The 15,238-nt window shown below is 38.9% G+C and overlaps 2 protein-coding genes across 2 annotated transcripts; both read left to right on the forward strand.

Moving 5' to 3' along the window:
- The first annotated feature begins 310 nt into the window (after positions 1-310).
- LOC136065223 (uncharacterized) lies at positions 311-997 on the forward strand. Its single transcript, XM_065768113.1, has one exon. It carries the CDS (start codon positions 311-313, stop codon positions 995-997), a length of 687 nt encoding a protein of 228 aa, XP_065624185.1.
- An 822-nt stretch (positions 998-1,819) lies between these two features.
- On the forward strand, positions 1,820-3,795 carry LOC112031954 (uncharacterized). The gene is made up of 3 exons (XM_024064652.1): positions 1,820-1,919; positions 1,995-3,197; positions 3,413-3,795. The coding sequence occupies exons 1-3, from the start codon at positions 1,820-1,822 to the stop codon at positions 3,793-3,795; spliced, it is 1,686 nt and encodes a 561-aa protein (XP_023920420.1).
- Positions 3,796-15,238: the final 11,443 nt, after the last annotated feature.

Raw genomic sequence — 15,238 nt, forward strand, 5'->3', positions numbered from 1 at the left:
AAAATTGCACAAGATTTTAAAATTTAAATAGCAAAGTGTTACTTTTTGGAGATGTGCCATGACACATTAGAAAATTCGTTCATGAGTTTATTTTAAAAACATTATACATTTTTTTTAATGCAAAATACGAGTTTTCCCCTAAATCAAATGTCAACTTTGAGCAATTGGTTTCTCTGACCTAGGTCTGGCGGCGCTAGACTTTGGTTTGTAGAATACTGTTTCCTACTTTGTAGGGATTACGTTCCCTTATGTAGCTTTCTGCGTTAGGGCTTGGGGTTTTGCTGCTGTAGTAAGGAAGGTTAACGCTGCCATGGAGAATCTCGAAGAGGCTTGGACTCGCTTATCATTATCTGAACATGAGGGCGAAGTATTCAACTTTGAAAACCAAGAGTGCAGGAAGGAGTATACGCTTGCGGCGAAGTTTTTTACGAAGCGTGCTCTCAATATTGAAGCTGTGGCGCGCACCCTTAAACCTCTGCGGAGGATGAAACAAGATTTTGAGATCCAAGATATGGGCAATCATATATTGCTTTTTGTTTTTGAGAACGAACTGGATGCTAACCTAGTTTTGTTGGGGGAACCTTGGAGTTTTGATAAGTATTTAGTTGTACTACGTCGGTATGAGGAAGATATCTCTCTCCAGAGGCTCCGCTTTGATATTGCGAAGTTTTGGGTTCAGGTACACAGTTTACCGGCTCGTCGTATGGTTTTGGAGACAGCAGAGAACTTTTGTAAATCGGTGGGATGGGTAATCCATTCAACTGATAGATCCGAGACAGAATGTGGTGACTTTATGCAAATAAGGGTGGAGGTTGATGTGCACAAACCATTGTGCAGAGGGAGGAGAGTTCGCTTCTGTCCGGAGAAGGAAGGTTGGGTGACGTTTCGATATGAACGGCTACCTATATTTTGCCATTGGTGTGGTGTTTTGAATCATGACTCTAAGGATTGTGACTTGTGGCTTCAAAGTAAGCGTGAGTTGAGGACTGAATCGTAGGAGTATGGATCATGGTTAAGAGCTGATACTTCTAGTTTGCTTAGGAAAAAGGTGGTCCGGGTTTGTGGTATGGGGGATCATAATGCAACTTCAAGCCAAGGGTAGCTAGCAACGAAGAGGCCAGCCATGAACACGAGCACTGAAGGGTCTGATTTGGTTGAGGTACAGCAACAAGAACAAAGGGTGTCTGCGCCAAATGTGGGTGGTGAGATTGGTTCAGGGTTGGTGGGTCCATTTAAAGGTGCTTTATCAAATATTTTGAGTAATGAGGAGACTTTCCAAACTCACTTGAAGGAAATTGATATGGAATTGGAGGGGGCACGTGCACAAGGATAAGGGAGTGTATGAGAATGGGGCCGATTTTGCTGAAGTAAATCTTATGTTGGAGGAGTCACATGTGGCTAACATTAGTACAGGTGTGTTGACATCTTCTGTTCATCCTAGCATGGATGGTACCAAGGCTGGCTCTCAGATGAAGCAGGTAGATGGTTGTCAGGCAATTCAATCAGATTTGGTGGTACATGACCATAATGAGACAGGGAAAGCATCAGGGGATTTAAACCACTCCAATGTTGGACCTGGACCGAATACCAGAACTTGGAAGAGGCTGCAGGTCCAAGCCAAGGTTGGGACTACAGTAAGCTCAAATGATGTGGAGCTGGGCACTAAACGTAAACACAAGGCAAACCTTAATATGCCTGAGTGCTCTGAAATTCCTGAGTTGAAGAAAAGGAAGAGCGATGATGAAATTGTTGTGGTGAGTGATTTGTTGAAGAATGAATTTGGATCGGCGGTGGCTGCAAGGCAGCACCGTCGGAAACAATGAGTACCTTAAGTTGGAACTGTCGGGGGCTTGGGAACCACCACACAGTTCAGGCTCTACGGAGCACCATAGAGAGAGAAGTTCCCAGCTTAGTTTTCCGTATGGAGACTAAGATTCCTAGAAAGCAACAATATAAGATGAAGGAAATTTAGAATTCTATTGGTTTCACTCAAGGTTTAATTGTTCCTAGTGAGGGTTGGAGTGGAGGTTTAGCTCTCCTTTGGAAACCTGAATCTGTTGTTAATATTAAGGGTTATTCGAAGTGGTTTATTGATGCTGAGATCATTTGTAGCAATGGGCAAAGGAGCTGGCGTTTCACAGGTTTTTATGGCCAGCCAGATACTAGTAAGAGGGAGGAGACTTGGCAAATCTTGGAAGCATTTGGATGTAGCAATTCATTACCTTGGTTGTGTATTGGGGACTTTAATGAGATCCTCAGTAATTCTAAAAAGTTGGGTGGACAGGTTAGACCGGAGAGACAGATGGACAGATTTCGGGAAGTTGTGGATAGATGCCATTTTAGGGATTTGGGGTTTACAGGTGCAAGGTATACTTGGTCGAGACATTTTCGGAATGGAGATAGTGTTTGGGCTCGTTTGGATCGTGCAATGGCTAATGAGGAGTGGATGAGACAGTTTGCTAATGCTAGGGTGGCCCATATATCTACGGTAGAGTCTGATCATTGCATGCTTTGTCTCCAATGGGGTCGAGACACCAGGAACAGTAAGAGAACAGGGAAGTTATTTAGATTTGAAGCCATGTGGCTGCGTGATCCTTGCTGTCCAGAGGTGGTGAATGAGGCCTGGGAACGTGGACTTTCAATTTCTTCGGGTTTTCCAATCCATAATTGCTTGCACTCTTGTAGGGAGGCTTTGGAACGGTGGAATAAGGTGGAGTTTGGCCATGTGGGGCGTCGTATTTTGGCTTTTCAAACCAATCTACAACGGTTGGAGCAGCAACCCGAGCTTCATGGTGAGGAAATTCGAAGTATAAGGAAAGAGTTGGGTTCATGGCTAGACACTGAAGAGGTTATGTGGCAGCAACGCTCTAGGAATATGTACTTGGTGGCCGGTGACCGAAATACTCGATTTTTTCATGTTAAAGCTTCTAATAAAAATCAGAAAAATTTGATTGAGGGCATGGAGGATAATGTGGGTACTTGGCGGGACACTCATGAAGCAATTGAAAGTATTGTCATAGATTATTTTTCGGCGCTATTCACTACTTCTAATCCTTCTGATATTGGGAGAGTAGTTGATACAGTGCAAGCAGTGGTTTTTGATCCTATGAACAGTTTACTTGGTCGGGACTTTCAAGCATTGGAGGTGCAACAAGCTTTTAGTCAGATGCGTCCTACAACGGCCCCTGGCCCTGATGGTATGCCCCCTCTCTTTTATCAAAAATTCTAGTCTCTTTCTGGTGATTGTGTCACATAGGCAGTTTTGGATTTTTTGAATCATGGAGTAACTCCACCGAATTTTAATGACACCATATTGTTCTTATCCCTAAGGTTAAGAATCCTCGTAAAATTTCTGAATATAGGCCTATAAGTCTTTGTAATGTTATTTATAAACTTGCTTCAAAGATTGTAGCTAATAGGCTTAAAACTGTTTTGTCTAGCATTGTTAGTGAAAACCAAAGTGCTTTCACTAAGGGTCGATTCATAACTGACAACATTCTTGTAGCATATGAGACTATGCACCATATCAGCCAGAAAAGAACTGGAAAAGTTGGGGAGATGGCACTGAAACTTGATATGAGCAAGGTGTATGATAGGGTGGAGTGGGCTTGTTTGAAGGGTATTATGGAGAAACTTGGCATTCATAGAAGAATGGTGGAGATTATAATGAGATGTGTCAGCTCAGTTACTTATTCTGTTCGGATTAATGGGCAACCTAAAGGGTGTATTATTCCTTCCAGGGGTCTACGTCAAGGGGACCCTCTTTCTCCTTATTTATTTTTACTTTGTGCTTAGGGCTTATCTGGTTTACTTAGACAACAGGTGGAGAGAGGCAAAATAAAAGGAGTAGCTGTTTGCCGTGGTGCTCCTCATATTTCTCACTTATTTTTTGCAGATAATAGCCTAATTTTTTGCCGTGCTACCTTGGAGGAGTGTGATGTGCTGCAAGAGGTTTTTTCAGTTTATGAATCAGTTTCTGGGCAACAACTGAATAGGAGTAAAACTTCCTTATTTTTTAGCAGAAATACTTCAAGATCGATTTAGGAGGAGATACAAAGGAGGTTTGGGGTTCCAGTGATCCGGCAGCATGAAAAGTACTTGGGGTTACCTTCTCTGGTGGGGCGATCCAAGAGGAATACCTTCAATGGTCTTAAGGAGAAGTTGGGGAATAAATTATCTAGCTAGAAGGAAAAGCTTTTATCCAGTGTAGGCAAAGAAATCTTGATAAAGTCAATGGCCCAAGCTATTCCGGCCTATACCATGAGCTGTTTTAAGCTTCTTGATGGCCTGTATGATGAACTTGCTAGCATGGTGAGGCGATTTTGGTGGGTGCAGCAGGAAAACCATAATAAATTGGCATGGCTAAGCTGGGATAAGATGTGTGCACCAAAAGAGGAAGGAGGTATGGGCTTTCGAGATTTGAAGTCTTTTAACATTGCTTTGCTGGCTAAACAGGGGTGGAGGCTTCAGAATTGTCCAAATTCATTATTTCACCGAGTGTACAAAGCTAAGTATTTTCCGAATGGTGATTTTTTGAATGCGGCGTTGGGGAGGCATCCATCTTATTCTTGGCGTAGTATTATGGAAGCTCAAAAGGTTGTTAAATTAGGATGTCGCTGGCAGATTGGTAATGGAGGTTCGGTAAGCCTGTGGAGAGATAAGTGGCTAGCCTCCTCACCATCTCTTAAGCCTGCTACTGTCCCTCATTTCTTTCCTGAGGATGCCTTAGTTTCTGCTCTCATTTATTCAAAGACAACAACTTGGAAATCAGACATAATCCATGAGGTCTGTCTTCCTTTTGATGCCGAAGCTATTCTTTCTATTCCTCTTAGTCCATCGCTGCCCGCTGATAGGTTGATTTGGGCTTACATTCCATCAGGTCGGTTTACTATGAGCAGTGCTTACCGTGTAGCTCGCCCAGTGCGGAGTGATACTCATCAGGGAGAGAGCTCGACCTCATAGCCTGTGGTGTCCTTCTGGCGATGTATCTAGAAGTTGCCGCTGCCCAACAAGATCAAAAGTTTTGCATGGCGTGCTTGTAGGAATATCTTGCCCACGAAATCCAATTTGTTTTTTCGAAAAGTAACCCAGGATGATGTGTGTGAAGAGTGTGGGATTGCGGTGGAATCCACGGCTCATGTGCTTTGGTTTTGTGCTAAAGCAAAGGAGGTGTGGACAACTGCGAATTTCGATCTCGGTCCAAACGTGGGAGAAGTGAGGGAGTTCATCGATCTGGTTTGGTATGCTCGGAACATGAAACAGTGGTCTATTTAGGAGTTGGCTCGCTTCTTCTCTGTGGCTTGGGGCATTTGGTCCAATAGAAATGAGATTCAGATAGGGGGGCCTCGCAAATCAGCTTCTGGTATTGTTGGCTGGACGTTGGACTATTTGGAGGAATTTCAAGTGGCAAACCATCGTATTAAGATAAAGACTCTAGAGGTAGATGCTGGTTGGGTTCTTCCTAAGCTTCCGTGGCTCAAAGTCAATGTTGATGGTGCAATCTTTGAGTGACAACGTGCTACGGGTGTTGGTGTCATTATCAGGGACCATCTCGGGTTGGTGCGTGCTGCACTGAGTATGAAGATCCGTGCTCCCTTGGGTTCTCTGGAGATTGAAGCCAAGGCAATGGAGGAAGGAATAAGGTTTTCTTGGGATCAAGGTTTTCGTTTAGCCATTTTTGAAGGCGACTCAATGGTGGTTCATAACTCTCTCACTGGATCAATCATTTCTCCTGCTAGCATCTGCAATCTAATTTCTGGGTCTTTAATGTTAGCTACTCAGTTTAGAGATTGCTCTTTTTCTGTTGTGCCTAGGTGTGGTAATAAAGTAGCACATGGGTTAGCCCAGCATGCTAAGTCCTTACCCGAGTCTGTCATGTGGTTAGGCACTTGCCCTCCTTTTGTGGAGCATTTAGTGTCCTCTGATGTACTATTTTCTTCTTCTTAATACAACTGTCGTAGTTCACATCCAAAAAAAAAAAAAAAATGTCAACTTTGAGTTTCACCCTTGAATAGTGGGGACCTCAATTTAAATTTTAAAATTTTAATTTAATTATTCAATTGGCAAAATTATAATTTTCATTAAGCCAAATTAAAGAACATTCTCTAAAACTTCAAACTAAACTTAATCACATCAATATTAATTCATCTTTCCTAACCAATCAAAATAACATCCATTTATTTTACGACAACCAAAATAAAAACAGTGAATTTGACGGCATCAATGGTATGACTTAATTCTAATGGCCATTTTCACATTTTTTCTTATCACGTCTCATAAAAAAAAAAAAAGTATAAAAATTGATTGATTTTATCACTCATTTCCTTTTTCTTTTTTTCTTTTTTTTTCTCATTTTTTGAAATGAAATAACAAAGTATGATGAAAATTTTTGATAGAAATTGTAATGTCCTTAATACTAGGATTCCTATTGTTTGTCTAGTAATGTCTTAGAAAAGAAGCACTTCCATATGTTCTCACGTCTCGTCAATTAAAACAGGCGTGTACCAAATATTTCTTTTTGAACAAATACCATGACACATATTAGAGAAAGCGTGTACCAAATATTTCTTTAAGTTCAATTCCAAAAGTCTATACTTTTTTCATCAAAATATTAGAATTGATGCGGCTATGTCCAAAATCCATACTTTTTGGAACAAAGTTTCTTTTCAAATTAATTTAGAAAGAAATCTTTCAAACTTATTATATATATTTTTTTTATATTGAGTGTGAATTTTGAAAATCTAATAACATACTACCTAAGATTTGTTAGGAAATTTTTGTGAAAATTAATTGGACTTTTTTTTTCTTTTTTGATGAGAAAAATTAATTGGACTTAGCATCACACTAAGTGTGCTTTTGGGTTAGAATTAAAAATTAAAATTATTTCACCATTTAGCTTATTTTTGCTACTATTTATGAGTCCCACTGCACTTTTTGGCATTATTTATGGGCCTCACTATACTATTTCAACTAACTTTTATCTTTATCTATAGTAGTTTTAGCAATAATTTTTCAGTTTCAGCAAAACAAGCGGTATCCAAACACACCTTAAGGGAGCGTTTAGTTCGCTGTGATGTGCTATTGATATAATGCACATTACGATGATGTAATGCATATTACGATGATGTGATATTAAGATTTTTGGTTTATTTTATTTTTCTAACATTAGCATAATTTAAAATTACAAAATATATCACATCATCTTAAGTTTATCATTTTTTCAAATAATATAATGTTGTATTCTTGTATTGAGATTTTATTAATGTAAGATTATAATAAAGTCATATTTCGGGATAATGTAACATCAACGCCTCCTAAGTAAATTGCAAAGTGCGGACTTCACGTACACCACAGACTATTCATACCATGCAATTCAAACAAACCAACAAAAACAGAGCATGGATCACTGCACACTCTGTTTCAAGTTTCAACATTATTTAAATTGGAGGCTCCAAATGATGTGAAGCCCACGTAGTACGTAGTAGTGGTATAATAAAACGGCGTTGAAGAGGAAGGACAAAAGAAAATTGCCAAAAGAGTACCCACTTGTGACTGCTTTTGAACCCCGTCGAATAATAATTTGATGATCTTTAGCTCTCATTCGGATATGGACTTTTTTCCTTGACCTGTGTATGTCTGTTTCACATTGCTGCACCTTGGCATATAGCTTTTTTTGTTGGGAAACTTTCTCGTCTTCACTGAGTTGCTGTTGGATGTTATTTTATTAGTATTATTTTTTTATTGGTGCAAGGGTTATTGAGTTAGGTTTGTTTGAATACTGTTTATTGTTGAAAACTGAAAACGTATTACTGAAAATATTGTAGTAAAATAATTTTTAAACTATAAATAGTGCTCGTGAGACTCAAATTTATTGTTTTTTTTTTTTTTTTGCGTTTTCCATACTTGTGGGTCCTGTAAATAGTGCGCAGGACTCATGGAAAAAAGGCAAACGCTTGCCGCGGAACGCTATCCAAACTCACACTTAGTTTAAGCTGTTTTAATAATTTATTTAGTTTTTTTTTTTTATGAAAGTTCATATGCTAAAGTTTACTTGTACTTAAAAAAAAAAGTGATTAAAAAAATTGTACATAAAAGCTGAATTTATAAACGGATACCAAATAGACAACCATTCACCATGCTAAATCATTTAACTAATTAGTAACTTACACGTGAATATATATTGTATACTAATGTATCTATTGCATATCATGCTTAATATTTTAAATTAATTTAGGAGTGTGCTCTATTTAAGGTTGGGTAATAAGAGTTGTAGAAAGGCAATCAATCGTTAAAACTAATATTCTTAAGACCAAATAGTTGGGAGCAAAGGGGAGGGAGGGAGGGGAGTTTCCGTTCCTAGTCGACTGCTCTCATTTATCAGTGACTAAACAATTGAAACCTACTAACTTCTAATGACTAACTGCAACCATTTACGAGCCTCCCTATCCTTTAAAAATTAAAACCAAACCATAAAATAAAAAGAAAAAAGAAAGAAAGATCTTAATCAAACCAAGCTTGTGATTCAAGTGCAGCACATCCCATGTCTCCATTAGTGACCCTCTCCCCTCTATCGTTGCCTACTTAAGTCAAGAGTTTAACGACACTTCTCGTTCGACCCTTCTCTCTGTGGGTTAGGCAGGCGTATCCTCAGAGGCCAACTAAACCGCATACGTATGATATAAGGTCCTAAAACAAGAGTTACAAGACCCCCGGTAGGACTCCCTATCTGTCTTCGAGTACAATTTCTGACATTAAAAAAAAAAGTTTCAAGTACAATTTCCATGTATCTTCGAGTCTCACCAAATAATAATATCTGGGAAAAAAGGGGGGGGGGGGGGGAATCACGTCTCATAAAAAAAAAAAAAGTATAAAAATTGATTGATTTTATCACTCATTTCCTTTTTCTTTTTTTCTTTTTTTTTCTCATTTTTTGAAATGAAATAACAAAGTATGATGAAAATTTTTGATAGAAATTGTAATGTCCTTAATACTAGGATTCCTATTGTTTGTCTAGTAATGTCTTAGAAAAGAAGCACTTCCATATGTTCTCACGTCTCGTCAATTAAAACAGGCGTGTACCAAATATTTCTTTTTGAACAAATACCATGACACATATTAGAGAAAGCGTGTACCAAATATTTCTTTAAGTTCAATTCCAAAAGTCTATACTTTTTTCATCAAAATATTAGAATTGATGCGGCTATGTCCAAAATCCATACTTTTTGGAACAAAGTTTCTTTTCAAATTAATTTAGAAAGAAATCTTTCAAACTTATTATATATATTTTTTTTATATTGAGTGTGAATTTTGAAAATCTAATAACATACTACCTAAGATTTGTTAGGAAATTTTTGTGAAAATTAATTGGACTTTTTTTTTCTTTTTTGATGAGAAAAATTAATTGGACTTAGCATCACACTAAGTGTGCTTTTGGGTTAGAATTAAAAATTAAAATTATTTCACCATTTAGCTTATTTTTGCTACTATTTATGAGTCCCACTGCACTTTTTGGCATTATTTATGGGCCTCACTATACTATTTCAACTAACTTTTATCTTTATCTATAGTAGTTTTAGCAATAATTTTTCAGTTTCAGCAAAACAAGCGGTATCCAAACACACCTTAAGGGAGCGTTTAGTTCGCTGTGATGTGCTATTGATATAATGCACATTACGATGATGTAATGCATATTACGATGATGTGATATTAAGATTTTTGGTTTATTTTATTTTTCTAACATTAGCATAATTTAAAATTACAAAATATATCACATCATCTTAAGTTTATCATTTTTTCAAATAATATAATGTTGTATTCTTGTATTGAGATTTTATTAATGTAAGATTATAATAAAGTCATATTTCGGGATAATGTAACATCAACGCCTCCTAAGTAAATTGCAAAGTGCGGACTTCACGTACACCACAGACTATTCATACCATGCAATTCAAACAAACCAACAAAAACAGAGCATGGATCACTGCACACTCTGTTTCAAGTTTCAACATTATTTAAATTGGAGGCTCCAAATGATGTGAAGCCCACGTAGTACGTAGTAGTGGTATAATAAAACGGCGTTGAAGAGGAAGGACAAAAGAAAATTGCCAAAAGAGTACCCACTTGTGACTGCTTTTGAACCCCGTCGAATAATAATTTGATGATCTTTAGCTCTCATTCGGATATGGACTTTTTTCCTTGACCTGTGTATGTCTGTTTCACATTGCTGCACCTTGGCATATAGCTTTTTTTGTTGGGAAACTTCCTCGTCTTCACTGAGTTGTTGGATTTTATTTTATTAGTATTATTTTTTTATTGGTGAAGGGGTTATTGAGTTAGTTTAAGTTGTTTTAATAATTTATTTAGCTTTTTTTATGAAAGTGTGTGTATTAAAGTATATTTGTACTTAAAAAAAAAAAGTGATATTTTAAAAAATTATACAAAAAAGCTGAATTTATAAACGGATGCTAAATAGACAACCATTCACCATGCTAATTCATTCAACTAATTAGTAACTTACACGTGAATACATATTGTATACTAATGTATCTATTGCATATCATGCATAATATTTTAAATTAATTTTAAGAGTGTGCTCTATTTAAGGTTGGGTAGTAAGGGTTGGAGAAAGGCAATCAATCGTTAAAACTAACATTCTTAAGACCAAATAGTTGGGAGCAAAAGGGAGGGAGAGAGGGAGTTTCCGTTCATAGTTCTCCGGTAGCATTATGATGGGACTTTTTTTTTTTTTTTTTTGGTAAGTAATAAGAATTATATTAAACTTGAAGAAAAAAACGAAAATAGCAAATACAAGATGTTCATGATAGTGAACACAAAAAGCAGCAAACAAAAACAACAGAAGCAACAGAATAAAGAAAAGCAACTGAAGGGGCACTTTTAAGGGAGGTAAAAAACTCCAGAGTAGAAGAGCAGTTTGAGGAACCCTAGCACCTAGCCCATTCAAAAAGAGTACTTTGGCTAAGAGCTTGTAACTGATTGAGCGATTTTTCTATAGCCTCAAAAGAGCGCTTGTTTCTTTCCGTCCAAACAACCCACATCTAACAACCAAGAACCATATTCCATATGTCCGAGGAAAATTTCCCCAACCAATTATTCCAACAAAACACCAAACTCTCCACTGAACTTGGCATGACCCATTGAATCCCAAAAACTTGTAACATTTGCACCCACAAAGAATAAGCTACAGGATAGTGAATGAGAAGATGGTCCACAGATTCCGCAGAACAGCAGCACATACAACACCTATTCGCCAAAGGGAGGCCTCGGAGCGTCAAATTATCCAAGGTAGGAATCCGACCATGGGTAGCAGTCCACAAAAAGAAAGCCACCCTTTTAGGAACCTTGACTTTCCAAATCCCCTTCCAAGGGAAACTAGAGGGAGATGTGCCCCTGAGCTTCTTATAAAAAGACCGAATATCGAACTTACCTTTCCCTTTAAGACACCAATGGGGACTATCACACCCAATGCCTCTTGGAATCTGAGACTGAATGAAATTTAGGAAAGAGAAAGCAGCTTCTAATTCCCTCTCATGAAAGTTCCTATAATCTCAAGTTCCAGAATCTATTACTCCCATCCTCCTGATGACCCAACAACTTAGAAATGCAGGCTTTCTTGTCATGTTAACACACATATAATTGAGGATAGAGCATTTTAAGTGAGGTATCTCCAACCCACCTATCATGCCAAAAAAGAATGCAAAAGCCATCACCCACCGCAAGAGTCAAATGCTTGGAGAACCTCTCCTAACTGTTAATAATACCACGCCAAATACCACACCCATGGGCCCTTTTGCATTCTTTAGTATTCCATCCCCCTTGGCCCTCTATATTTGGTGGCAATAACCCTCTGCCAAAGATGAGTTCCTTCTTGGCCAAACCTCCATAACCACTTCCTTAAAAGGGCTTGGTTGAAGTGAACTAACTTCCTAACCCCCAAACCACCCGTCTCTAGAGGTGAACACACCTTCTCCCAAGCCACCAAAGAATGTTTAAAACACTCCTTTTAAGACTCCCATAAAAAATTCCTCTGAATACACTCCAACCACAGCTATAGAGATGGTAAATAGGGATAGGTAATATGTAGGAATGCTGGAGAGGGTACTCTTCAAGAGTGTAAGTCTACCACCCTTAGACTAATAAAGACGCTTCCAACCAGACAGCTTCTTCTCCATCTTTTCCAAAATAGGATTCCAAATGGATGCAGTTTTGTATAGGGTGCCCAAAGGTATTCCCAAATATTTCATAGGCAAGTTACCCACCCTACAACGAAGAATGTCTGCCAAAGCACCTATATTACCAACCTTCCCCACCGAGACAATCTCACTCTTCCCCACATTTAGCTTCAAACCAGTAAAAGCTTAGAAGCAAGACAAAGCCAGTCTAATGGACAATAACTGATCTCTAGAAGCATCACAGAACAAAATAGTATCGTTTGCAAACAGTAAGTGTGAAGTGCGAACCCCACTAGAGTTAACTGGTCCCACATGAAAACCACGAAGCAGACCACTATCCTTTGTTTTCTTCAGAATCCAAGATAAAAACTTCCATAATCAAAAGGAAAGACAAATGATCACCTTGTCTCAACCTACGGGAACTTCCAAAGAAGCCTGTCGGGGATCCATTCACAAGAACTGAGAAGTGAACAGTGGAAATGCAATCCATAATCCACTCCCTCCACTTCAACCCAAAGCCCATCCTATTCAACAAATAAAGTAAGACATCCCAATTTACATGATTGTAGGCTTTTTCTATATTCAACTTACAAACTACTCCCGGGGAATGACGCTTCAATCTACTATCAAGGCACTCATTTGCAATTAACATTGAGTCCAAAATTTGTCTTCCACCGATAAAGGAATTTTGAGTCTCTGAGATCAGACTGTCTAACACTTCTCTCAAACTATTCGCCAACACCTTAGACAACAACTTGTAAACATTGCCCACCAAGCTAATAGGCCGAAAATCCTTTATATTGGCAGCATTATATTTCTTAGGAATTAAAGAGAGAAAAGAAGCATTAAGAGACCTTTCAAAAACTAAATACCTGTGAAAATGCTTGAAAACAACCATAACATTAGCCTCCACAACCCTCCAACATTTCTGAAAAAATGCCATGGTGAACCCGTTCGGAACAGGGGCTTTATCCCTCTCTATCTCTATTGAAACTTGGGTGACTTCTTCTTTTGAGAAATCCCTTTCAAGGGATAACCTATCATCCTCCCCAATACAAGCAAAATCCAACCCATCCACAGTTGGACGCCACGTGTCTATCTTTGTATATAGTTCCTGATAAAATTGGACCACCTAAGAGCGTACAGTAGATTTATCCTCATATAATACACCATCAACCTCAACGCTACTAATATAATTAGCTCTTCTATGAGAATTTGCTAATTTATGAAAGAAGCGTGTTATCTCCCTCCTTCACAAACAGAGCACGGGACTTTTGACTCCAAAAAATCTCTTCCAAGGAAGTTAAAACTTCAATCTCACCTTTAACTTGAGTTTGGCAAGCTTGTTCCTCATGCGAAAGGCCTAGAATATCTTCCTTGGCATCCAAACCCAATAATTTCGACAGCAAACTCTTCTTCTTAGAAGCCAAATCACCAAATTCCTCCTTATTCCACTTATTTAGGTCTTCTTTAAAAGCCTTTAATTTTTGAGTCAAAACAAAGCTTGGAGAATTGGTAAAGCAATAACTGTTCTACCACTGTTGAACTTTCTCAACAAAACCCATAACCTTTAACCACATGTTCTTAAACTTAAAAGCACAGCGCCCCCTACCCACACTACCAGTTTCCACCAAAAGCGGACAATGATCAGAAATAACACGAGGAAGCACCCTCTGGGACACCTTTCCAAAATGGTCCTCCCAATCTGCAAAGACCAAAGTCTTGTCAATACGGGACATGGAATTTGGTTTGGAGTCCCTAAACGAAGTGAAAGAAGCCCCATCTAATGGTAAATCCACTAGGAAATTATTCTCTATGAAATCTGAAAAAGCAAACATGGATGGGCTGAAAGAGTCACTGCCAAGCCTCTTGCATGGAAATCTAATAATGTTGAAATCACCAAATAAAAACCAAGCCTTGTTTCATCGAGTACGCACCCTTGATAACTCCTCCCACAAAGCAGCCCTAAGTAGGTCTGCGTTTGGACCATAAATGCCAGTGCAAACCCATTCGAAACCATCCAAAACTCCCCTAAGAAGTACACTAACCAAGAACTGACCAACCAACACATCAATTTTCTCAACCACCCGCTTATCCCAAAGCAACAAACCCCCCCCCCCCAGATGTTTGAACTGCATCGACGACAGCCCAATCTGTGAAAGGACTACCCGATAAGCTTCGCAAGACAACAGAATTTACCAAAGAAAGCTTAGTTTCCTGGAGACAGACTATACCACACCTCCATTCCTTAAGGAGATTCTTACAAACCTCCTTCTTTTGGGGATTATTCAAACCCCTAACATTCTAAGAAAGAAGTCTTAAAGTCATTTATAACTGCCAATAACCCCAAAACAGTTCGATGAACCTTGATAACGAGAAGAGGGCCTATCGTAATTTATTGTGGATACTAGACCCCGAAGTTCTCTAAGACCTTTCTGAACAGATTTAATAGGTCTTCGAACACACCCCTCGTTTATGACCTTAAGACATTCTTGTTCTAGTAGACGAAATAAAGCCACACACTAAGCTTCATGTCGTACAATAGGAAAACCCACCATTTTGCAAAAACTCCTCATCATTGTGGACACCCATATAGATTGTTCACCCTCTTCATCAACCCTGGTCAACTCCTTATTCTTCACTGCCTTAGGATCCCACTGAGATAGCAATACACACTCTAGAGGACCACTCACTTGCTCCCCACTATCAAAAACACTAGCTACCGCACCACTTTTCTCCCATGGAAGAAGCAGAAGCTCCGACCCCCCTTTCTGCAACCCATCTAGAAGCTCAACACCTGAAGACAACATACTTGTTTAGGAAGCACCACCATCGTTCGCCATGGGACTTGGCTCCGTAACAATGTTCTCAATTTCCTTCTCAGACCAAGGGTCCCCCTCCCTATCCAAACTAGATAAGAGAGAAAAACGATTGGACCTAAGGTGTCGCGACTCCACCGTTGTTCTCGGAGCGACGATTTCACCTCCCATATCAAGGTGCGAAGCCACTAAGTTGGAGGCGAGCAACTCTGAAGTTGATCGGGACTGGGT

The sequence above is a fragment of the Quercus suber genome, unplaced genomic scaffold (genome assembly GCF_002906115.3).
Source record: "Quercus suber isolate HL8 unplaced genomic scaffold, Cork oak 2.0 scaffold_888, whole genome shotgun sequence".
In the NCBI taxonomy this organism is placed as follows: domain Eukaryota; kingdom Viridiplantae; phylum Streptophyta; class Magnoliopsida; order Fagales; family Fagaceae; genus Quercus; species Quercus suber.